The sequence below is a fragment of the Mustela nigripes genome, chromosome 8, assembly GCF_022355385.1.
Source record: "Mustela nigripes isolate SB6536 chromosome 8, MUSNIG.SB6536, whole genome shotgun sequence".
NCBI classification, from domain to species: Eukaryota; Metazoa; Chordata; class Mammalia; order Carnivora; family Mustelidae; genus Mustela; species Mustela nigripes.
In genome coordinates this window covers 28,476,429-28,500,238 of record NC_081564.1, presented here as the reverse complement: position 1 = coordinate 28,500,238, position 23,810 = coordinate 28,476,429, and the positions used below count along the sequence as shown (strand labels likewise).

The 23,810-nt window shown below is 50.2% G+C and overlaps 1 protein-coding gene across 5 annotated transcripts in view; it reads left to right on the top strand.

Moving 5' to 3' along the window:
- Positions 1-23,810, top strand: part of MED15 (mediator complex subunit 15) — a 67,127-nt gene that overhangs the window by 33,241 nt on the left and 10,076 nt on the right. For 3 of the 5 annotated variants that reach the window (XM_059409035.1, XM_059409040.1, XM_059409038.1), the window contains 6 exons: positions 3,242-3,293; positions 4,995-5,024; positions 6,623-6,835; positions 14,756-14,997; positions 16,088-16,414; positions 17,511-17,639. In XM_059409035.1, the coding sequence (XP_059265018.1) occupies positions 3,242-3,293; positions 4,995-5,024; positions 6,623-6,835; positions 14,756-14,997; positions 16,088-16,414; positions 17,511-17,639 (993 nt within the window). Of the gene's footprint in view, positions 1-2,858; positions 3,004-3,241; positions 3,294-4,994; positions 5,025-6,622; positions 6,836-14,755; positions 14,998-16,087; positions 16,415-17,510; positions 17,640-23,810 lie in introns of those variants that run through there. The other 2 variants (XM_059409039.1, XM_059409037.1) reach the window with 2 other exon arrangements.

Sequence of the window (23,810 nt, the reverse complement as noted above, 5' to 3'; positions counted from 1 at the left end):
TAGCATAATTACTTGCTCTACTCTAAAATACTTTTGGGGAACGCCTGGCTGACCTCAGTCAGAGGAGCATGCAGCTCTTGATCTCGGGGTTGTGAGTTCGAGCCCCACAATGGTTGTAGAGATTACTAAAAACAGTAGATAAACTTAAAAACATAAAATACTTTTGAAATGAACGGACTAATATTAGCACTAATACTGGTAACAAATAATAACAAAATGTGGAATGAAGGATTTCTTTGCAGCTCTGTTAGTCAGTAAAGTGTATCCCTTCCACTAAGAACATCCAGTTTGTTTTGTTTGCTTTTCTATTTTTTAAAATGGTCACTGACAAGGGTTCTTTTCCCTCTGTGATTCTGATACCAACTTGATAGTTAGCTCATACATTTCAGTTTATTTTGAATTTTTAGGAATTTTTTTTCTTTTGATTTAGTTCTGTGTTGTTTGATTAAAAAAATGTACATGCTTCCAATGTGAAAACCATATAACAAAGTGTGAAATCTCATTTTCAGCCCCATCCCTGATACCTCTGGGGGTAACTGTTTATCTCCGATTTTCCCTTCCAACTTTGTTTTGCAGATACAAGCGCATATATATATTCAGATTCCCCATGTCTTAGACAAAAGGTAGTGTACAGCGTGTAGTGTGTGGTGCCTAGAATTTTCTATGGATCCTGTGTGTGTGTCCCTGCTCCTGCTCCTCTCTCCACATCCATGTGGAGAGGCATCCTTCACTCTTGTTGTTGGGCCTTCATGCTAGTCTTGCACAGGTTAGGCAAGGGTTTAAACTATAAAGCTTTTCCCCACATGTTTCTGTCTTCTCATTTGCATCTGCCTCAGTAGGTGGTTGGAAGAATTGAATGCATTGATACATGTAAAGGTTTAGAGCTGTGCCCAGCACCGTGTCAAGTGCCAGAGTGTTGACTGTTACTACCTTGATCTGGTGACACCCATCCTCGTGTTGTAGCTGTGACACAGATTTTTGATGTTGAGTGGGGGAGATGGTCAAGACTGACTGAAGGTAAGGGATGGGGCAGTCCCAGAGAGGTGGGTTGCCTTGGAGCAAAAGAGGGTAGCAGACCCTGGGAATTCTCACGTGGGGGCAACTCAATCAGGACTTCTCAGTTAGGGGCCAGGGAAGTCAAGCAGCCCACTCTGGGGGACATGAGAGGGGCAGTCTCGAACTCTGGGGCCTTCCGAGGAGGAACACTGGTGCAGATATGCAGCACTCAGCTCCCAATGGTTCTTGGGTGGCCTGGCCTCTGCAGGAATCTTGGAGATTCATCTAACCTGTAAGAAAACCTCTTGGAGGCCTTGGGACTAACTGCTTCCTGTGCCCATGTCTCCTGTCGCTGGTCACGTCCCTCCCTCCACCCCCCACCCCCAGACCTCATCATGCTGGCTTGTTCTGGTCCCTAGAGCTTCCACTCTCCCCATCTGGCAGCGGTTGGCCCCAGAACAGACCATGGGAACAGACCATGCTGACCCTCCAGGTCTGGGCTCAGGACTAGAGTGGGGCTCTGAGGACCCCATCCTGGTTCTGTAGTAAAGGCCTTGGGGACATGTTCCAAAGCTCCATTTTTACTGTATCTTGTGTCTGCATGAAAGTATCTGGTTGCTTTTCAACCTGTTTCCTCATTTTATCTTTTGTGGAGGTATAGAAAACTCTACAAATTATTTTAAGGTATACCCAGTGTAACTGATGGCCTATGGCCTTAACAAGACAGCAGAAATTGACCTGCCAGTCACCCAATCGTCACTCCCTCGTACTTGGCCACCTCATTTCCTCAATTTCCTTCAGGCCTCCCACCTTTCTTGCTCCTCGCTCATCACACCGCTGTCCTTTAAGGACCAGCCTCAGCAGGTGACTCACAAGCTGGAACCCCAACTCCAGGGAGCTTCCTTCACCCCTAGCCCATTGTCTTTCCTATTAGAAATTGGGGGTGGGCAGTTGGATGTTGGGAGTGTTGACATACCTGCTAAGTGTCCCTTTACTCCAGCAGAGGCTCACTGTCCCTCTTCCTATACCTACCCCCTTTGCATGTGCTTAGCATCCCGGCTTTGCCTTCCCCTCCCCTCATGTTTGGGTCTGCTGATTCCCCTGGCCAAAATAGAGTGGTCGGGTGAAGTTTGGAGGTAGATGAGGAGTAATGAAGATTTACAAGGTGTGCTTATATTTTTGTATTCACCTGAGACCACTTTTCCTGAAGGAAAAGTAAACCCAGTAGGTTTACTGTCTGTGCTGGCCTGTGTCCCCGGGGTAGTAACACTGCAGGTGGCACGGTTTGGTCCTGGGTTGTGGGGGGTGTCGTCCCTCAGTCTGCTGCCGAGTAGACTCTCTCTCGGTGTTGCAGTGACTTAGGAAGGAGGGTTGTGGGAGCAGGGCAGAGAGCAAAGGCTTTGCCCGTGCAGGGATGCCTTGCTGGAAGGATGGGCTTTTCAAGCGGGGGGAAGGATGGTGCAGCTTCTTTGAAATAAGATTTTAACTCACACATGCCTTACTTCGTTGGCCACAGGACAGACTCACAGTGGTGATCTCCCCAAAACCCCTGGGAGCGGGTGTCCTTGGTTACAGAGAGGACAAGCGGTAGAAGGCAGGTCCTGTGGTGCAGTTCCAGAAACCCAGCAGCTGGAAGAAGAGGGCCCTCGCCAGTGGCTTTCACCTGCCACCCTTGGATGGCCCTGTGTCCTCTTCCTTGCCTGTGCAGTAAATTCAGATTCACGCATATCTCGGAAAAGCTCAGCCAGGGGCGCACATCCAGATTTGCATGCAGGCACGTCAGCAGTGAGAGAGCAACAGGCCGGCCGGGTATTAAAAGCGAAAGTACTTGGATACAAATAGTGCAAAGACAAAAGCGGCCCGCCCATGCCTACTGCTGATGTGCCTTGTGACCTCAGGCTGGCCCCTCATCTCCTCTGTGAAAGGAGGGCTGCCTGAGCTGGCTGGAGACCCTCTTGGTTGAACGTTTTCCCCAGGCTGGAAGGAGCAGCAATTTGATGCCTCTCGGTATCCGATACCCTTGGCTTTTTGTTGCTTTGTGCTTTTTGTTGGCCTGCTGTAGCTGAGCACTGACGGCTCTTCTCTGAGAGATGGATTCCAGAGGAGGCCGAGCCAGGCTGGCCGGCAGCCTTTCAGGAAGAACCCTGTGCTTGGTGACACTGCCGTGCAGAGGGGGATGGGAAGGGGCATCGCAGGGCTTCACTTCTTCATCTGGGATTAAATTGCTTCCTGTTTTTACTTTTAGGATGAATACCTTTCTCTCGTGGCCAGGCTCATTATCCATTTTCGTGACATTCGTAAGTAAAAATTTATATTTCTGGGTCGTTTTGATGGCCAGGAGGGGCTGGCCCTTTCTTGGGACAGTGGGGGCTTTCTTGGCCACAGTGCCTGTGGCAGAATATCTGTTTAAAAAGCTCCTCCTTTCTGGGAAGTTCGACATTGCTTTGCATTTGATTCTATTTCCCATCCACTCAGAGCCTCAACCTCAAAAATGCTGATTTTGGCAAAATTGAAATGCTACCCTCCAAGTGGTCTGGACTGCTATTTTTGCTTGTCCATGAACATCTCCTTTTTTAAAATACTGTTGCTTTTGTCTCTAGGCAGTTCTTAAATAAGCCAGGTTTACCCTGGAAAAGAAACTTCCTTCCCTAGGAGTTGGTTTTATTGACCCGTGGGGGTCTGACCTGTCAGGCTGAAACTTCCTGAGTCTTGCCTCTGGCGCCTGCTGCATTCCACCCCCTCTGATTCACAGGGTCCTACTGGCATCGCTGGGGTGCTGTGAGCCCAGCCTGGCAGCAGCAGTGGCTCTTGAGAAGTACATGTCCTTGCAGACTAGGCTCAGGGGTCATGGTGGTCTTTTGTGTGTTAAAACGTAAGCATGGAGATCTCGGAGTATTCCTGGATGGGTGGTCACAGTCTCTAAGGGAAACCAGGTTGACAGGGCCCGTTGAGGTTTCAGCCAACAGCGCCTCCTGCCTGCCTGCCTGCAGTTCTCTGCAGGCGGTGGGTGGGGGGTGCTGTGGACACCGACGATCTGTGGAATACGCACTTGGCATGTCCAGTGGTTTCTACCTATGCTTGTAGAGGTGGCAACAGCTTAAGTCAGTAATTTCAGACAAGAGGTGACGTTGCAAACCCCAGAGTCCCTGTGTGACCCATAGGTTTTGCTTCTTCCCATACTGGTTTTTTATGAGAGTGGCCAGCCAGGTGAACTTTGCTTGATTCTACCTTCTTGGCATGTTTGGTAAGGTCCTATGGTGTTTAGAACAAATTATTAGAACTAGAAGCCTGGGAAATGAGCAGCCTGGATGAGATGCTTTGGCTGGTCCTGCCAAGGGGCTCTACTTGTTGGGGCTGGGCTGTCCTGGTCTGTTTGGGAGGCGGCTCTGGCATAGTAGCGCACAGCCCTGGGGGCCAGGAATGACCCCTGCCCACTCACCAGCTACAGCTCATCGCCAGTCTGGGGAGGAAGGCCCTGTTGCAGTGCTTGCCCCCCAGGTGTCTAGGGGCAGCTGTAGCTCCGGCTTCTGGCCAGCCTTGGACCGACTCACTTTCCTCATGGAGAAAGTAGGGATGCTGCCTCATCAGGGCAGGCTCAGAAAGGTGTTGTGGAAGTCTCGACACCATGCTGGACCCATCATGGATCCCTGTAGCTCTCGTGTTTGTTGCTCAGCGCCCCACTGAGAGCCTGCACCCAGGAAGGAGAGCCAGAGTAGGCTCACAGCAGGCTTCTGCCTGGGGGGGGCAGTTTTCCAGGGCTCTGGGTTGACCTTGGGTGGTTCTGTACCCTCTTCCCTCATACCCCCTTGAGTGTCAGCTCTGCCAGGAGTGGACACGCATGCGTGCACGCATACACACTCAAAATATCTTTTACCTTGTGTTTAGTTTTGGCAAATGACCTCTAGGCAAATGCCTACAAAGCTGACTTACCCAGGAAATATGTGGTTATGTAAAACTTTGTTTACTCTGTGTTTTTGTTTTTGTTTTCTTAAATACAGATAACAAAAAATCTCAAGCTTCAGTCAGTGGTAAGAGTTTTTCCTGTTTGAATTAAAGTTGTATCCCAACCTTGGGCTTGGGGTGGCAAGAATGTGATTATGGATGCTGCATGTGCCTGGGTTAAGCCGTTTTTAGAGGATAAAGTGCACACAAAGAAGAGCTCTGGCTGGCGGTGAGAACTGTGAGCCACGCCCAACCCTCCAAACTTCCTCTTCCTGGCCTGCTGCAGTCAGAGAAGACCTCCCCATCCCATGTCACTCAAATACTGTTTTTGTCTGGCAAAAAGATGATTTAAAAAATTACAATCATGGAGACGTTATCCAAAATTTTGAGCTCCCTGGAGGAGAATTATCATGGTCTGTTCACTATAATAATCTGTAGTAGTATTTTTTTAGAGAGTAGCTGTGAGATCACTTCCTCAAGTTACAAAGTTTATTTTTAAGTTAAGAATTACTTTTTTTTTTTTTTTTTTTTAACTTCAAGACTATCACACGGGAACTGTGTTGATTCAGCCCTGGTCTTGCTGATTAGGCTGCCAGCAAAGGGGTTTTTTGAATCCACAATGGCCAGCTGAGCTCTGATCTGTCAGGAAGAGAGCCAGTCTGGCACACTGTTTCTCTTACCATAGGCAGCCCAGCTATAAATGCCGGGTGTCCAGGCTGGCCTCAGCCGAGCTGGCAGCCCTTGTGTGTGGACCCCCATGTCTCTGCTGGGCTCTCCCGGGCATGTGCAGGGATTGTCAGCCAGGCAGGGCTGGGTGGGATAAAGAGCACACGACCAGGAAACTGTGTTCTTGGCCTTGAAGTGTAGGTTCCTTTGGCACCTGGTTGTGCACAGGGCACTCTACACTGGCTGGGCCATACCTTTTTGTAGGAAGCATTTACCATGACTTGACATTGTTTTGTCAAGAGTCTTGGGCTCCTTGTTCCAGGTCATAGCATCGCTTGGTGAGTGGAGTCCACTGCTTCCTGGCAAGCATCACTGTGCCTCGTCTCGTGGCACTCTGTGGACCCTTCCCCCATCCCTCCTGCACACCTTAGCTTGTTTCAGTGTGGTGTCCTGAGAACTCCTTAGTGGGGTCCTGCACAGACTTACCAGATGCGGGCGGCTGGAGTGCAAGGAGGCTTGTAACTTCCCTGAAAGAACATCTGTCTGTGCCCCTTCAGTTCTCTGGCCTACAGGGTTTTTCTTACCATGAAGAGGGACCTGCTGTCCTTTGTTGTCCCTGGGGTTACCGGCTGTGTCTTCCCCAGCAGGAGGTGTGTACAGTCAGGATGGGTGGGGGCTGTTACATGCCTTCACGGGCTTATTTGTCCCTCAGCATTAGGACCTGGCACAGGCCAGGCTACGGTTTGAGATGTGTTCCCTGCCCAGGAAGGCTCACGATCCAGGAGCAAAGACATTCATGTTGGCATTTGGGCTCCTGGGGTGTGATGGGCAACTGTGGGCCCAGAGGCTCCTGGGACAATGGCCTTTTACCGCTCGGGGCTTTGAGGGAGTCGTGCCTGGAGATGGGGGGAAATGTGTGCTCTGTGAGGCCTGATAGTCTTCGGAGCATCACGGTTCAGCAGGCACTGAACTGAGATGCTGAGTATGGCTGAGATGCTGTGCCCTTGTGTTCCCACAGACCCTATGAATGCGCTGCAGAGCCTGACTGGTGGGCCCGCTGCAGGAGCAGCTGGAATCGGCATGCCTTCGCGGGGCCCAGGACAGTCACTGGGCGGGATGGGTGGCCTTGGCACCATGGGGCAGCCGATGCCCCTCTCAGGGCAGCCACCCCCCGGCCCCTCAGGGATGGCCCCCCACGGCATGGCTGTTGTATCTACAGCAGCGCCACAGAGTGAGTACCGTGCTTTGCACAGAGCCTGCCAGTTTGTTTGCAGGTGATGTGCATTTTATTCCTTTGCTTAGGATGGTATTGAGACAAGCTTGAAGAAACTCCCAGGTAGCTCTTTTTATCTTTGCTGTGTATGGAGAGAAAAAGTTCCAAACCTTCTTCAGGCTGTCAGAGGGTTAAGTAACATTGAGGCCCTCCTCCTACCCCTGAGCAGGAGTGGAGGCCTCAGAGGAGGTTGGAGTAGTCTGGGATTCCATCCAAGGGGCTGTGTTTTGCAGCTGAAATAGTCACAGTCATGTCTCAGGCTGTTGTCACCCACAAAGCAGTGCTGTCAGCACCCCACAGTGCCCAGAAGGCCCCCGTCTCAGGAGCCATTCCTCCAGTGCTGCCCTTGCCCGTTGGCCAGGCTTCCCTTCCCTGAAGGCAGTGCCATGCCCTCCTTGTGCTGCTTTGCAGGACCCAGTGCCTTGGCCCCTCCATCCAGCTACCCCAGCTGGGAGTGAGTTATGTGGCGCAGGTCTCCCTTCCCTCTTCATTCCTGGGCCTGTCTTATTGGCTCTTTGATTTTCATAAACGGCCATTCAGTGCTCGGATTGTACTTCAGTACTGCGAAGTGCTTTGGTACTTTTCTCCCCTTTGTATTTATTTTTATGTATGTATTTTTTGAAATAGTTTAAGAGTCACAGGAAGTTGCAGAACGGCATAGAGAGTGCCCATGTGCCCCTTTGCTCAACTTCCCCAACACTAACCTCTTAGTAACACATTGTCACAACTGAGAAATGAACGTTGTGATGATGCTGCCAACTCAGGTGGCCTTTTTTCAGATGTTGCTGGTTTTTACATGCTTTCTTGCGTGCGAGCTGACGTGCAAGGTCACGTGTGGCATCACCACCACAGTCAGCATGCAGAACTGTTCCATCCCTGGTAGCAAGCTGTTGTGTTCTCTCTTAATAATCCCACCCTCGGGCACCTGGGTGGCTCAGTGGGTTAAGCCGCTGCCTTCGGCTCAGGTCATGATCTCAGGATCCTGGGATCGAGTCCCGCATTGGGCTCTCTGCTCAGCAGGGAGCCTGCTTCCTCCTCTCTCTCTGCCTGCCTCTCTGCCTATTTGTGATCTCTCTCTGTCAAATAAATAAATAAAATCTTAAAAAAAAATAAAATAAAATAATCCCACCCTCCCTCCAATTTCGAGCCCTGGCAACTGCTGATCTATTCCCCATCGCTCTATGTGACTTCACAAATGTTATATCAATGGAATTACACAATGTTTGCCATTTGGAGACTGACTTTTTTTCGCTCAGTGTAATGCCTTTGAGGTTCTCCAAGTTGCATCAGTAAATCATTCCCTGTTCATTGTTGAAATGTATTCCATGGTCGGGGGTATACCACAGTTTCCTTATCCATTCACCCTTGAAGGATGTTGGGTTGTTTCCAGGTTTGAGCTGTTACAAATAAAGCTGCTGTGACCATGATTCACATACAGGTTGTGACGTTTTGATGTATTTTTCTGACACATCGGTCATAGTAACCCTCTGAAGAGGGCAGTGTCTCTGTGTCTGCTTTGCCTGCTAGAGCTTGTAGGGGAGCCCAGGCTGCCTGACCTGAACACCCCCGTTCTTTGTTGGCATTCCCGGTGGGAGTGTCACTTTGCTCTTCACAGAGGTCATGTGCAACCTCATTCCCATCCACTCCTACACTGGAAGCCTCCCTTCTCGGATCATCATTCTCTTCTCCTTACTGACGTCTTGCCATCTGACGCTCATCTCTTTGGTTGAGTGTTCATCTCCAGCTCTCATGTCCCCTCTTCTCTAGTAGCGTACCCAATACACAGGCGGGGGTGGCTCATGGAAGGGTGCCCAGGAGAAGTACCGGTTTTGGCTCTTCTTTTATGTTATGCTCTGGTTGAACTGTCTTTTTTTTATCACAGACTTAGATTTTATAATGAAAAATAGTTTTAAAGTGTATGAGTTTAGAATGCTACTGTTATTTGCCTTGTGGTCTCCCTCCAAAGACTGCGTCAGTGCCATGGCAGAGCTTGGGCATCCTGCCCACACCCTCCCCAATCTAATCTTGGCCCACATCCTGTTTTCAGCTTCTGAGGGACCTGGTCTTCTGTGTAGGTGGATGTGGGTTCTCTACTTCCATGTCCCACTGCTGCCTTTCAGAGTCGCTTCCTCTCTGCCTTGGACCTCTTGCCTGCCCGAAATAGGTGTCATGTCCCTATGGGCATTTGTTACTCCCTTCCGACAGTTTCTCCATATGCCACTGTGTGATTGAGAAAGCGTCAGGGGAGGGCTTGGGTCAGAGGTTTTGCTGAGATTCTAAAAGGATAGTCCAGGGCACTCTGTGATAGTCTCCAGGTGACCTGGATCAGTCATGGAAACCACTGCTATAGGTGAGGCTGGGGGCTTGGCTACAGCATTAGAAGGGAGACTTATTTGTCACTCTACATTTCTGTTCCTCAGTGACTTTTATATCATGTGCCTGTAAAACCAACTTTGAAAATAAGGCCTATTTCTGGCTGTTTGACAGACTGGATGCTGAGCAACCATCCTCCTTCTAGACAATTAGATCCTAACTGCATTTTGGATTGTTGGGCCAGCAGAAGGTAGGGGGGTTTGCCTGCTATGCATTGGCCCGCTGCAAGATGGGGAAAAAGTAAGTCTGGCATTTTTCTTCCTCTCTCTAGTGGGATTGGTGCTGGGGCCTTTGGCATCGCTAGCTCCCCCAGAAGCAAGGGCACATTGGAGGACAGTGCCCCCAGTTTAGGCCTGTGGGCATTGCAGATTAAGATCAAGCAGTGAGCACACAATCAAAGACCAGAAGGCCTGAAAGAAAGCAGAGACATCATGAGGAGGAATGGAAACAATAAACAGATGTGGAGAAGCCCAGAGACCATACACATAACCATTGTTAGGTATGGGTTTAGCCTGATTAAATAAATAAAGGATGGACTTCCAAATGAACAGGCACTGTGATGCCTGGTGGAGTGACCAAGGAGCTTTGAGAAGGAACCAGATAGAGCCTTGTAGAAAGGAGAAATAAAAATTATTGAAACTAGAAAGTAGAGATGAATGAACAACAGATGAGATACAACTGAAGTAAGAATTTATGAATTGGAGGTAACATTGGAAGAAATTATCTGAAATGGAGCCCAGAGAAGGGGACATGGAAAAATAGGAGGGTAGGAGATGCAGAGGATAAGGTGCATCTGGCTGGCTCAGGTCATGATCTCAGGGTCAAAAAATCGAGCCCCATTCTCAGCAACCCTCCCCCCCCAAAAGAAATGCAGAGGATAAAATCAGGTTCTGGCAACTAATAGAAGGACCAAATGGAGAAGACAGAAGCACACCAGCATGTGAGGAGATGGTGGCTGGAAAAGCACCATGGGCCTGTGTAGGATAAATAAGGCATGCATGCCTTAACCTGTTTTGGGGAAACCACAGAACACCAAAGGCCAGAGGAATAGCTTAGAAATAGCCAGTTGCTAGAAAGGAGCAAGAAGTAGACTCAGTGGACTTGGTAATGGTGTCAAGAAGAGAGCAGGAGGTTGTTAGAGCCCTGGGGATAGAGCTGCCAACCACAGTTGTGTGCCAGCAAAACTCAAAAGGACTAGGGAAGCAGACATTTTTGATGAACAAAGCCCGAGAGACCTTCACTCATAAGGTTTTTTATTTGCTCACCATTTCCTCTTCCCTCTCAGAAAGTCCTTCCTGTGATGCCAGGTGTAAAAATGGGAGAAGAAATGGTTTTTATGTAAGGTAGCAAGCGTGTATGAATCTAAACCAGCGATTCTCGCCTGTTTTGTACGCTGGGAGATATTTGTCGATGTTCGGAGACATTTTGGATGTCACAGCTGTGGGGGTGCTCCTGGCATCTAAACTAGAGGTCAGAGATGCTCCTGAACCTCTTAAGTGCACAGGATGGCCTCCCACAACACAGAATTGTCTAGCCCAAATTGTTGGTTGGCACAGGGTTGAGACTCCTTGGTGGTTTCTAAACAAAAATTACCTCTATGAGATAATAGTGCTCCCAGCTAACTACACGGATGTGCTGCATCCCAGGCGCTATTTTGAGTGCTTTATCTGTAACAGGTTTCTAATTCTTAGTGTGTGTAGGTACGTAAATTATCAACTCTTTTTCCACAGCTGAGGAGACTGAGGCGCAGATCAGTGACAGAGCTGGGATTTGAATGCAGGTGGTCTGGGTCAGAGGCTGTACCCCAGCCATTATTTTGTGCTGCTGCACAAAAATTTTTTAAATTATTTATTTATTTTTATTATTTTAAATTTTTTCTTATTTATTAAAGGATTTTATTTATTTATTTGACAGAGAGAGAGAGCACAATCAGGGGGAGAGGCAGAGGGAGAGGCAGGCTTCTAGAGCAGGGAGCCCAATGTGGGACTCGATTCCCCAGACCCTGGGATTGTGACCTGAGCGGAAGGCAGACAGCCAACTGACTGAGCCATGCAGTCACCCCAATTTATTTATTTTTTTTAAAGATTTTATTTATTTATTTGACACAGAGAGAGGTCACAAGTAGGCAGAGAGGCAGGCAGAGAGAGATAGGGAAGCAGGCTTCCTGCTGAGCAGAGAGCCTGATGTGGGGCTTGATTCCAGGACCCTGGGATCAGGACCTGAGCAGAAGGCAGAGGATTAACCCACTGAGCCACCCAGGCGCCTCTCAATTTATTTTTTTTAATATTTTATTTATTTATTTGAGGAGGAAGAGCATGAGTGGGGGCAGAGACGGGGAGGAAGAAGCAGGCTCCCCGCTAAGAGCAAGGAGCCCAATGCAGAGCTCGATCCCAGGACCTTGAGTTCATGCATGACCTGAGCTGAGGGCAGACACTTAACAGACTGGGCCACCCAGGTGCCCACTTTTCTGCCTCTTAATGTATGTGTGCTTGGGGGTGTTAGAAGATAAACAGGGTCCAAACTAAGTGGAAGTCAGGAAGTGTATCCAAGGTTGGACACCAGGTCTGTCATATGCATGTGGAACCTACTTTAAAAAACAGTGTTCTGAGGTTCTTGTATTTGGGAAAGATGTTAAAATATGGGTATATTTTATACTTTGGTAAGTTAAATATGCATGATGGAATTGAAAAAATAATTGTTTTAAAAATAGGAAAAAGTAACTGCCAAAGCAATAGAAATAGTTTATAAATCCTAAACAGATAGGAAAAAATGGAGTAAGAAAAAATAAAAAATCCAAATGACATGCAGAATTCAGCTCAACCATCCAACAAAAATATAATCCAGAGGGCACCCGGCTGGTTGTTGGTGGAGTGTATAACTCTTAATCTCAAGGTTATGGGTTTGAGCTCTGTGTGGCAGTACAGATTACTTAAAAATAAAATCTCTCTCTCTCTCTATATATATATATATGGTCAGAAAAGGAAGAAAAAATTTGTCAGTTATACCTCAGTAAAGCTGGAAAACAAAAAAATGGAGGGAAAGAAGCTTAGAAAAGGGAAGACATACAAGCTAAATTGAGAAATACCAACAATCGCAGTATATGTGAGTGGACAGAATCTTCCTGATACAGGATAGGAAGTGTGAGATTGGGTATAAATGAAAGACAACAGTACCGCTGTATTATCTTTAGAAGAAACCCACCTAGAATTTAAGATACGAAAGATTTTAAGATGGAAGGTGTATTGGGCAGCTCCTCCTCTCAGTTATAGATAGTTAAGCAGACAGCATGCATTTAGCAAAAATTGCAACAGCATCGTCATCTAGGCATGTGGATGGAACAGATATACTTGCAAAAGTAAACCACAAAGCAAGTCTCAATGCTCTGAGTAGCTCTGCGATACACACAGCATATCCTCTCTGTCAAAAAGAAGTCTGGCGGGGGGCGCCTGGGTGACTCAGTGGTGAGGCGTCGTGATTTGGCTCGGGTTGTGATTCCAAGGTCCTGGGTTCAAGCTCTGCATCAGGCTGCCTGCTCGGTGGGAGTCCTGCTTCTCCCTCTCTCACTCCCCCTGGATGTGTTCCCTCTCTCACTGTATCTCTTTGTCAAATAAATAAAATCTTTTTTTAAAAAAAGTCTGTAAGGAAGAGATAAATTTAAAAATTCATACACCAGCAGAATGGCCAAAATAACACTCCCAAATGCTGGCAAGCATGAGAAGAAACTGGATCACTCATACATTGCTGGTTGGAATGTAAATGGTTCAACTTCTTTAAAAATTAAACATACACCTCTGCAGTCGTGCTCTTGGGCGTCTATCCCAGAGGCGTAAAAACTTACATTCCCACAAAAACCTGTACATGAATGTTCGTGGCAGCCTTATGATAGCCTGAATCTGCGATCACTTCCAAATGTCCTTTATGGCATGAATGATTGAACAGAGATACCCGTACCATGGAATACAACTTGGCAGTGAAAAGGAAAGAAGAGCTACTGATACTCATTAATTCCTGGATGATCTTCAGGGAATCATGCTAAATGAAAAAGCTGGTCATCTTCTAGAGCTGCCACTCACATATTTTTGAAGTGACAAAATGTTAGAGGACAACTTAGTGGTTGCCTGGGGTGACCAAGGGGGTAACACTGGGTGATGCTGGGGGAATCCCTGTGGTGTTGGAACTGTTCACTATCTTGACTCCTATATGGCTGAATCTGCCCAGGTGAGGAAACTATAGAGCTTCATATACACACCCACACAAATGAGCATACATTCTGATTGTGTGGTGATGTTACAATTTTTTAAAATGGTACTTTCGGGGAAACTGGATGAAATGTACAAAGGATCTCTCTGGAGTAGTTATTTTATTTTTTATTTGAAGATTTTTATTTATTTATTTGACAGACAGCGATCACAAGTAGGCAGAGAGAGAGGCAGGCAGAGAGAGGAAGGGAAGCAGTCTCCCTGCTGAGCAGAGAGGCTGATGCAGGGCTCCATCCCAGGACCCAGAGATCATGACCTGAGCCGAAGGCAGAGGCTTTAACCCACTGAGCCACCCAGGCACCCTTTTTTCTTTATTTTAAATAACAAGTTTATTGAACTGTAATTCACATTCTTGTGGCTCACGCATTTAAAGTGCAACATTCAGTGATTGTTTTTTTTAAGATTTTATTTATTTGAGAGAGAGCAAATGCAAGCACACAAGCTGGGGGAGTGGCAGGCAGAGGGAGAAGGAGAAGCAGGCTCCCCGCGGAGCAGGGAATCCCACGTGGGGCTCAATCCCAGTACCCTGGGATCATGGTCTGAACCAGAGGCAGATGCTTAACTGACAGCCACCCAGGCGCCCCAAGTTGTGATTTTTAAGCATATTCACAGAGTTGTGCAAGATTTAAACACCACAGTCAATTTTAGAACATTTTCATCACCCCAAAAGAAACTGCACCACAGAAAATCTTGTAAATGTTTTTTCATATCAGTATGATGCATAACCACCAAATGGTGGAAACAGTCCAGATACCCATCAACTGATGGGTGGATAAACGAAATGTATCCATATTGTGGAATACTATTAGGCAATAAAGAGAAATGAAACTCCTGTGCAACCCTGGTGGACCTTGTAAATATTTTGTGCAACCCTGGTGAACTTTGTAAATATTACTTTCAACAAAGGAAGCGAGTCACAAAGACCGCACACATACTGTGAGATTCCATTGATAAGAAATGTCCAGAGCAGGCAACTCCATAGAGACAGAAAGTAGCTCAGTGGTTGCCAGACACTGGGCCTCTTGGCCGATTGAAAGGCTTCGTTGGCCCTTTTCTCCTGTCAGTCGGAGTGAAATTCAGAATAATAAGGCCCATAATCAACGCAGACGCTGCCCCCCGCGCCTTGGGCGGTCTCTCCCGAGCGGATCATTGGGCTCGGGCGCCTGTGGGCCCCCCCCACCCCCGGGGGCCGTGTGCCCGCCCTCCCCGGGCGCGCGCTCCGCCTGACTCGCCGCTCTGCCTCCAGCCCAGCTGCAGCTCCAGCAGGTGGCGCTGCAGCAGCAGCAGCAGCAGTTCCAGCAGCAGCAGGTGGCGCTGCAGCAGCAGCAGCAACAGCAGCAGCAGCAGCAACAGCAGCAGTTCCAGGCCCAGCAGAATGCCATGCAGCAGCAGTTCCAGGCCGTGGTGCAGCAGCAGCAGCAGCAGCTCCAGCAGCAGCAGCAGCAGCAGCAACACCTGATTAAATTGCATCATCAAAACCAGCAGCAGGTACTAGGTGCCCCGGCTCCCGTGCTCAGCCTCCCTCCCCCTCCACCCCCCACCTTGTGGTCCTAGAGCCCTGGACACGCACCAGCCACAGCGCTGGGTGCAGGGGCCTGGAGGCGACCACAGCTCCTCCTGATGCCCGGCACCCGGGCTTCCTCTGCTGGGGGTTTCCCGCGGAGCCAGGGGTGAGGAAGAGAGAGAGGCCTTAACTTGTCAGGAGGGCGCTGGGATGGCACAAGGAGGGCCTCTCTGTCAGGCCTGGTGTCTGGCCGCGGGCCTACTGTGTGCCGGGGTGGGGGGCACTGGATCCTTGGAGGCTTCTGGGTGCCAGTGGTTCCTGTAGGAGTTAACCGAAGCAAGAAGTGAGAAGAGCACCCCAAGGTGCAGGAATGCCTGAGCCGTCCTGTGAGCATGTTGTCGTTGAGTACTCGCATGCCTCCTGTTTTGTCTCTGAGTGTTTTGGTGTCTGGACACAGCTCAAACCAGACCTCATCTCTCCCGCGTGTCACTTAGAAGCTCTGCTTATTAGAAACTGTTTTCTTCCTCCCAAGGTTGGCAGGCAGCATCTAGATGTATTAAAGCATCCATTGTCAGGTCTGCTCTTGGTTGAGGGAGGGAAGACCTGAGGGGAGCTCTCCCCTTGCCCACTGTCTCCTAGCCTTGGCATACTGCCTCTGTTTCCCAATGGCCACCCTCCTGGGTCTCAGAGGCCCCCTCCCCCAGAGCTGATTGTGGTCCTCAGTCCCACTGTTCTCATCATCCTGGAAAGCAGACGTTGGCTATCTTCCCAAGGCTCATACTGTTGCCCACTCTAGTGACCAGATAGGCATCCCTGGGGAGGCCTCAGAGGTCTGCAGCCACCCAAGCGTTTACCCCCAGCTTCCATGGGTTACTTCTAAAATCCTCTGGATCCTTCCCTCGCACCTCCATTCTCGGACTCCGGTGCGGCCAGTGTCCGGTGGCGAGGACGTGGGCACACTTTAGCGTGTTTCCGGAGTCCAGCGAGGGCATCCCAGGCAGGCTCCCCTGGCCGAGGCTGACACGGAGCCCAGAGGCTGGTGGGGTGACCGAGTCTGGCTCCTTCTGCCCATAGATACAGCAGCAGCAGCAGCTACAGCGGATGGCACAGCTGCAGCTGCAGCAGCAGCAGCAGCAGCAACAGCAAGCTTTGCAGGCCCAGCCACCGCTCCAGCAGCCGCCGATGCAGCAGCCCCAGCCTCCCCCCTCCCAGGCCCTGCCCCAGCAGCTGCAGCCCATGCACCACCCGCAGCACCACCAGCCGCCGCCGCAGCCCCAGCAGCCACCTGTTGCTCAGAACCAGCCATCGCAGCTCCCACCGCAGTCACAGACCCAGCCTCTGGTGTCCCAGGCTCCGGCCCTCCCTGGACAGATGCTGTATGCCCAGCCACAGCTGAAACTCGTGAGTACCGTGGCTTGTGGTGGGCCGCAGCCCTTCTCCTGGTGCAGCATGTGGCTGGCAGCTCTTTCTGGGGCTCCATGGCTAGAGCCTTCATGACCTCTTCAAGCACTGGGCCATAGGAGGCTCTTCCCCATGCCAGCCTCAGCAACCAGCTTGGCAAGGGAATGTGCATTCCAGGAGCTACTGGACCCTGCACGGAGGCACCCCTGCTGCTGGGCAGCCGTGTTCTTCCAAGCAGTCTGTCTAGTGTTGGCAGTAGCCAGGCATGGCATTTTAAGACTTGGTGATCAGGTGGACAGCAGTACACATGTTCTTGCTGTGAGGGAGGGTATGCAGCCTCGGTGAGCATCACAGTGGTTTGCTAAATAAGAATTACGTTATGAGCAAAGATCCCTGTCATTAGCGCATTTTTGAGGAAACGTGTTAATAGAAAATAGTGTTATTGTCAGTCTTGTTACGTATCTCTGTACAAAAGCAAATGCAGTCAGTGACATTTATACAGAGGACACAATATTGGCATCAAGTTGGGGAACTATTTTTTCAGCTCATTTCCTTGGTTTTCGTAGACTTTGCTGGTTTTGACTTATTGAGTGGAGTGAGAATGGGCCATGCTTTGAACTGAGTGGTGGGCAGATGGGAGACCCAGAGGGCCAGGCTGGAAGGCTGGGAAGGGTCGTGAGGAGCAAGGTATAGTCACACGTGTTACCTGGGGACCAGCCCTGGTTTCATTTGAGGATTAGGGGCTTTAAGTGGGGCTCTCACAGACCGTCCACATGGTTGGCCCAGAGGTCGAGTAGGCTGGGCTTTGCACTTGGCCTTGAGAGCCATCGCTTTGCTTGCAGCAGTAGATGGTAGTGGTGGTGGCTGTATGGTGACACCCCAGTGGGAGGGTCACGCTGCTCATCATAGTCAGGGGAGGTGGGGCCCGGCTCAGAGCCAGGCTGGATTGGCACATTTCTAATGAGATAGGGGTAAGGCCAGCAGGGTGACATCAGAGCCAGCGTAATCAGGATGACCCTGTCCCTTCTCAGAAGCTTCGAGATTCAGAGCTCCCGCAGAGGTAGTGTCCAGATCGTATTCTCCCTTCCTCCTTCAGGTGCGAACTCCTATGGTGGTGCAGCAGCCGCAGGTGCAGCCCCAGGTGCAGCAGGTGCAGCCCCAGGTGCAGCAGCAGACAGCAGTACCGACAGCGCAGGCCTCCCAGATCGTGGGCTCTGGAGTGCAGGTGAGGGCCTTTGCAGCCAAGGGCTTACGTAGTTGCTGGCAGGTGCCTGTCCATCTATGTGTGGAGCTGGATGTTGGGCACCCTCCCATGAGGGGGGCCTGGTTGCATCAGGGGCGGTCTGGGAGCCAGTGTCCTCGAGGTGGCCAGCCGGGTCCTATCCGAGCCCCACCACCTCTCTTCAGACACCATCCAGCTTCCCCCTTCCCTCCTTCTCTGAGAACATGTGTTGGAGAGGATAGCTCTGTGGTCTCAGCTTCGCCTCAGCTCGGCACACAGGGCCAGCAGTCGGTGTACAGTGGTGCTCTGGAAACGGAAGAGTACCCCCAAGATGGTACCCGGTGCCAGTGGATGGCACAGGCTTGTGCAGCAGCTCCTCGCCCAGCTGGCTGCCAGAGCTGGCCCCCTGTGCTGAGAGGCATAGCTGAGGCCCTCCATGCCCACCCTCTATGTATTGGATGTCAAGGGGGCAGAGTAGGCCTTGCCTGGCCTTTCCTAGCAGAGGCCAGATCCTTGTTGGTGTTTGGGCTTGCAGATTGGGCCTCGTGATTTTTCCACAGACCCCGCCCCCCACAACCTCCGCCTACTGGTGCCAAGGAGGGGAGATGCCTAGTCTGGGATCTTGGTTCTTTCTGTCTCCACCTGGCAGTGGGAACACTGGCTCAAGAGAGAGTGTTGGCTTTAGACAGAACAGACCTGATAGGTGCCGTGCCACATGTCCAGGTTCTGCCCCAAGCTAGGCTGTCCCCAGCACACTGCTCTGCCCCTGCCCTGCGCACTACCTGTGGGTCAGCCCAGCTCCGTGGCTGGTAACAGCACATGTTGAGCGCTGCTGGGATACTGTGTGTTCTGTTAGTGTCTGATGACATCTTATGATGGAGGTGGCTCAAAATTGGTCCTGTCTGGTCCTGGCCACATCGATCCAGTCCATGGGAAGCTGCCTGAAGGGACGTGGGCCAGCAGAGGGATCTGACGTGTTTGCATGTAGCTAAGCCCTAAAGCAGATGTGGTCTGTGACCTAAGGACCCCACACTGAGCCCGTGTTTAGGGCTGTTCTTCCTGGCGGTTACCCTGCTCTCCTTCTGTTGGAGGACCCAGCCCAGTCAGCATGAGAGCTTGACTGCGGGCTCAGTCACCTCTAGAGTAACCTTGATGTGTAACCTTCCCCACTCAGTGGAGTTCTGTTAAGGCAGAACTAAGGTGGGCCCCGGATTCTTTTTTTTCGGTGGGGACACTGGGAAGATGGTGGGACTCTGATAGCTGGGGAGGATGAGGGGGTCATTACTTGAATGTTTGTGGGAGGGTTTGCTTTTATGAGGCATGCGCCTTGAGGTTTTTCAGGAGTGATGTCTGCCTCTCAGGTGTCACAGATCAGCCTTAGGGAGCAGGCGAGAGGCTCTTCCCTGTGCTTTGTGGCTGTATGGTGGGATTCCCAGGTGCTCGTGGCAGAGGGAGCATTCTTGAAGCCCAGCCATGCACAGTGTGCCCTTCTGCTGCTCCTCTCAGCCCAGTGGCCGCACCCTGAGGGCCTCTGTGGCTGGTCTGTCTCAGGGTTCGGGCCTGCCTTGCTGTGTTATTCTAATAGCAGCAGGGTTCCTGGGGTGTGACAGACCTTCCCTGGAGGCATCTTTGAATTCACAGCCTTCCTTTGCAGTCTGGGTTGGCACAGTGGACAAGACAAGGCTGCAGATACTCTGATGCAAATACTTGATTTTATTTATTTTATTTTTTTTAAGTAGGCTGCACATCAAATGTGAGGCTTGAACTCACAACCCGGAGATCAAGAGTTGTACACTCTACTGACTGAGCCAGGCACCCCGACCCAAAAAACCTTTTTTTTTTTTTTTTTAAGATTTTATTTGTTTATTTAGAGAGAGAGCATGCACACACTAGCATGGGGGAGGAGCCAGACGGAGAGGGAGAAAGAACATCCCAAGCAGGCTTCACACCCTGTGTAGAGCCTGATGTGGAGCTTGATCTCACAACCCTGAGATCATGACCTGAGTCAGAACCACGAGTCAGACTCCTAATCAACTGAGCCATCCAGGTGCCCCCTGACCCAAAAACTTAAAAAATAGTGACTGTAGAAGATAGAAAGCTGAGGGACATACAGAGAAACATTGTAGCACAGGACAGTTTGGTTTTTTTTCCTTTCTAGTTCTCTTACATCATTGAGGTCATAATGGGCTGTACATAGGATTTTATAATGGCTTCTTTCCTGTTCTCATTACTGCAGAAGTAAACAATTCTGTAAACTTTTTTTTTTTTTTTAAGTAGGCTCCATGCCCAACATGGGGCTTGAACTCACAACCCGGAGACAAGAGTCATGTGCTCTGCTGACTGAGTCAGCCTGGAGCCCCTCTCCTATAATTAAATACCCTCAGTCAGTGTTACTTTACACTGATCGCCTATGAATGTATTTTTATGTCCTTACTTAGAGTCTTGTTCTTGGACCCTGAAATAATTTCCAGTTTTTTGCTGTTTAACTGATAATGTCCTGATGCATAGCCAGGTTCTGGTGGTTCTGTGAGAGAAGTGCTGGGGCCAGGGCCCTGAGCACGCAGCCCTCCGTGCCTGGTCTTTCCAGGCAGAGCAGAAGAGAGGCGCCCCTTCACACTCGCCAGTGCCGAGTCTGACAGGTAACTAGGGCTCTCAGCCTGGGATGAAAGTTAGTATTCTGGTGTCCCAGGAAAATTGGTGAGCCCTGAGCCCAGGCTCTGTTTTATCTGACATTACTTGTGTAAATGAAAGATGATGTCATCATCACCCAGAGTGGGATGTACTAGAATATGACAAGAAATGCACTAACTTCCTTTTCTCCCCTAAACTTTATCTGTGACTGTAGATAAATCCAGAACACAATGTGTCTCCGTTTCTAAAAATACTGAGGCTTTTGTCTCTTAACCTTCTATTCTGTTAGTATATGGAAATTTAGCTACAATTCTCAAGTTACAAAGAATTGTCCTCAAAGCATACTTCCCTGACGTGTGCAGGTAACCTGGCTGCTGCACGGTGATCTCGCACCATGCCTTGGTGCACTACTTGGACCTCGCTCTCCTCTTCCTGGGCCCTGTTGCCCCGTGTCCTGCAGGGGAGCAGGCCTGAAGCCTGCATGGTGGAGTGTGAATTCCTTTCTGAGTAGAGGTGTGTTGGGAGTAGTGAACATTGATGCTTGTGAGAATGCAAGGAGTTGCTGGTTGTTGGCTGTGGGGCTCATGTGATCCGGTAAACACTACCGATGTCTTTTCCATTAGGATTTGTGGTTTAAAAAAAAAAAACAACGAACTTTCCCTCTCAGGAGTTCTCAAGTTACGAGAAAAGCAGTCAGTGGCAAATTAGATTTAAGCTTTTCATTCCTTATTACTTCAATTTTTTCCTGGAAAAAGTTTCCACCTCTCTCATCCCACCTGACTGATTTCTCAAGGCCTTTCTTCCTCTGGAGGGGGCGCTGCTGAGTTGCCGGTAGGCTCCTGTGAGTGCAGTACTGGTAAACGGACAGTGTTCCCTGCTGCCCCAGCTGACCACTAGAGAGCCAGTCCCAAGGCCCCTTGCTTTCGGCCCCACTCTCAGCAGGCCGTAGGCCCTCCAGGGGAAGATATGCCTGTTTCCCTGAGTACCCTGTGAGTGCTTGCACACCCCGCCAGTGTCCCACTTTGTGTCTCACAGGCTGGTGGGCTCCATGGGACTGGGCCCGAGTTTTGGCAGACACCGGGACAGTGGTTTCCTGGCTTCCCACTCTGGCAGGTTCTTTGTGGTGTGGCTGGAGGGGCATCCACTCCCCAGCCCAGCAGGTTGGCATCTGCTGCTGCTTGTGTCACCCCCAGTGGCTGCTTCGTTGTGACCCGTGGGTGTGAGTGTGGAACATGCATGTGATGCCAGAGGCTTCTTGGAGGAGCAGGCCTTTGTCCTGAGTCAGAGCGCTGTCCCTGGCATACCTGCCATAGGGACTGAGTGGCCATCCAGGCCGCCATGGTCTCAGGGACCAGCTTACAAACCTCCCGTGACAGAGGTTTTGGTTGGGGTTTTTCTTAGATCTGCTTCCTTTCTGCACCCAGCCCTGCTGTTTTAGTTGGTTTCATCCTAACGCTTGTGAGTGCATGTAGACCCTGCTCTCTAGGGCCCAGGTGCAGGCTCCATTCTCCAACTCTGAGCCCAGAACTAGGGTGCCAAGGCCATGGGCGACCACCGGGTTCCCATTAGCACAAGCCAGGCCCAGACTCACAGCTGTACTCAGCCTGACTCGGTACCCATATGCTTCTAGAAGTATATGTGGATGAGGAGAGCGTTTCCAGAGCACGCTGGAGTTCTGGAGTCTGCAGTCATCTTGTATGCTTAGGACAGACCTGACTTGCCGCATCCTTTGAGAGGTGCACCTGGGCGGTACAGAGTGCCAGGCTTCCCTTGCCAACCCCGCTGTGACTGTCCTCACAGAAGGAAACCAGTTCTCTGAAAGCTGCCCAGAGGCCTGAGGAGAGGAGGGTGGTTTGAGTTCAGGCCCTCAAAGGCATTTTGATCAGCCATTTTGACTCCTGAAAAGGAGAGGTGCTGCGAGCTGGCTTCTGTGGACTCTTCTGTTTTAATGGTGGTCGACTTCTCATAGTGACTTTAGTGGAGGGCTCTCTTTCTGAGTCTGGCGCCAGAGCCTAGTCTCCCAGAACCACCATCATGGCCCATGAGATTGGGCCCTGAGGGTTCTGTGGGCTCGTCAGCAGATCAGAGAGTTTTTTTTGTTGTTTGTTTTTTTTTTCTTTTAAGATTTTACCCATTTATTTGACAGTCAGAAATCACAAGTAGGCAGAGAGGCAGGCAGAAAGAGAGGGGGAAGCAGGCTCCCCCCCACCCCCGAGCAGGGAACCCGATGCGGGGCTTGATCCCAGGACCCTGGGACCATGACCCGAGCTGAAGGCAGAGGCTTTAACCCACTGAGCCACCCAGGCACCCCGATCAGAGGTTTGTTGAGTGTAAACCAACAGCACAGAGAGCAGCATTCTTGGAGGCTCCGGTGGGCTCTGGATGTGTGCATAGGCCTCAGTGTTGTGAGCGGGGACATCTAGGCCAAGCTGCTCTGAGCCCCAGAGACCCCTCACCCTTGGGCGCTCCTTGTCTCAGAGGCTGCACACCCCTCTCCACTTGCCCACACATTGTTTTTCTTGGTGGGATCACTGTTTTCCCTCTGACCTCAAGACGATCTCCACAGCTTTGGCCTCAGGTGGGATGCATGTAAGAGCCCAGTTCCTGCCCACCAGCCCCCTCCTACCATGCAGTCAAGCTCCACCCCTTTGGGCAGATAGCCCTCAGCACAGGTGTTTCTGGGGCAGCACCAAGGCCCCCCAGGAAGCTCAGGGTCTTCTGAGCACCTTCGTGAGGCCTGTCGTGATTACAGCTGACTTCCTTCACCGTGATTTTCAGAGTGACTTACCAACCTCAGGTGAGCTGGGTTTGGCTTATGTGGTGCAGGAGTGAATACCTGGGTTTATTTTCATTTCAGTGTTTTGGATAGTTTTGGTATTTTCACTTGCTGGAGAACATGGGAGCTAACTTTCTTTTGAAGAAATTTAATGTTTTAGGGTTGCCTGGCTGGCTCAGTTGGAGAATTTGACTCTTGATCTCAAGATCATGAGTTCAAGTCCTACATGGGGGGTAGAGTTTACTTTAAAAAAAAGTTTTTAAAGTTTAGTGTTTTAGATAGTTATGGTGGGGTCTTTTTCGTGGTAAATGAAACCTAAGGTGAGCAGAGAGGCTGACTTTCTTTCTTTTTTTTTTTTAAGATTTTATTTATTTGACAGAGAGAGATCACAAGTAGACAGAGAGGCAGACAGAGAGAGAGGAAGGGAAGCAAGCTCCCTGCTGAGCAGAGAGCCCAATGCAAGACTCAATCCCAGGACCCTGATATCATGACCTGAGCCAAAGGCAGCGGCTTAACCCATTGAGCCACCCAGGCACCCGAGAGGCTGGCTTTCTTGAGCTGTGCTGTTGATACTGTATAATCATCAGCCATACATAGGTATTCACTTTTAAATTAGTTAAGATTTAAAAAAACTAAAAATTCAATTTCTTAAGTTGAAATTCAAGGGCACCTGGGTGGCTCAGTGGGTTAAGCCTCTGCCTTCGGCTCAGATCATGGGATCAAGCCCTGCATTGGGCTCTCTGCTCAGCAGGGAGCCTGCTTCCTCC